Genomic DNA, 1,053 nt, shown 5'->3' on the forward strand with positions numbered 1-1,053 from the left:
AAAAAAGGTAACTTGACATCTAAAATAAAAGAACGTGTCCTGAGATGGAGAGAAGGCTGAGTCAGACAATAGACAAGAATGGACACTTGCAAACAATCCCAAAGGTTGATATAATAAATAAGCAGGGATGGTTGGGAAACTACCAAGGCTTTGACGCACTGCCTTTTTAAGGTCTGCTTGAAACTTTTCTTCTTCATCCTCTTCAGCTTGTAGTTGTCTTAATGTCTTTGTTTCCACATCTACATCACCAGGATGAAATATCATGTTAGATAAGAATTGCAATAAATCAATGTGATGTCATTCTTCGTTGACAGAAAAGTAAAAACCAAGATACAGTAATTAAAGTAGCTCCGGCTTTAACAAAAGTCTAACTTTAATTATAATTCCAAAGTTCCAACACGTAACAACAATCATTCTCTGAAATCATGAGGCAGAGAGAAGAATAAAAATGAAAAAAGAGACCTACCACCATTGCTACGCAGAGTTTCAGATTCTCTCTCCTTGCCGGTGCTCTCAGAAGGTCCAACTACCTTGTTAGAAGTTTTTTGGCGTCTACCCCTCCTCCCAATGCGTTGATCAGATTGTAAAACACCAGCTTGGGTAGCTACCCCATTAGCCACTACTGCAATATACAAAACAAAACAATATAAGCGCATCAGAAAGGTCACTAGAGACATATATTCAAATTCGATGACATTGGTAACCTTTTTGGGATTTCATATCCTGAACTGTTGCAGCATCAGATATCTCACAATGATTTGTTGACCGAGAGTCACCATTTCTATACACGTGGGTTACTTCCAAGTCATGAGGTAGTCCATTTCTTTGAACCAGGTTCTCCTGGTAAAGCCAAGAAACCCAAAAATTAAATTGAAATGATCACTCGCGACACTACAACCTTGTCACTCAATGGTTACCTGACTTAGTGATTTTTCTTGTTCTCGTAAATCTAAATCAACAACGACACCATCTCTGCAAATATCATGCACTGCCTCTGCATCACTCGTTGTAACTAAAGAGCTGTATTTCTTTTGTTGTTCTGCAATATGCTTC

General features: G+C 38.4%; 1 protein-coding gene across 1 annotated transcript; it reads right to left on the reverse strand.

Moving 5' to 3' along the window:
* Positions 1 to 12: 12 nt before the first annotated feature.
* On the reverse strand, positions 13 to 1,047 carry LOC106321934 (the record flags this gene model as incomplete). The annotated part of the gene is made up of 4 exons (XM_013760144.1): positions 918 to 1,047; positions 705 to 840; positions 467 to 622; positions 13 to 239 (listed from the first exon to the last, which is right to left on the reverse strand). Coding segments are annotated over exons 2-4 (399 nt in total), but the record flags the coding sequence as incomplete, so codon positions are not given.
* Positions 1,048 to 1,053: the final 6 nt, after the last annotated feature.

Source organism: Brassica oleracea, unplaced genomic scaffold (genome assembly GCF_000695525.1).
Source record: "Brassica oleracea var. oleracea cultivar TO1000 unplaced genomic scaffold, BOL UnpScaffold04002, whole genome shotgun sequence".
Classification (NCBI taxonomy): Eukaryota; Viridiplantae; Streptophyta; class Magnoliopsida; order Brassicales; family Brassicaceae; genus Brassica; species Brassica oleracea.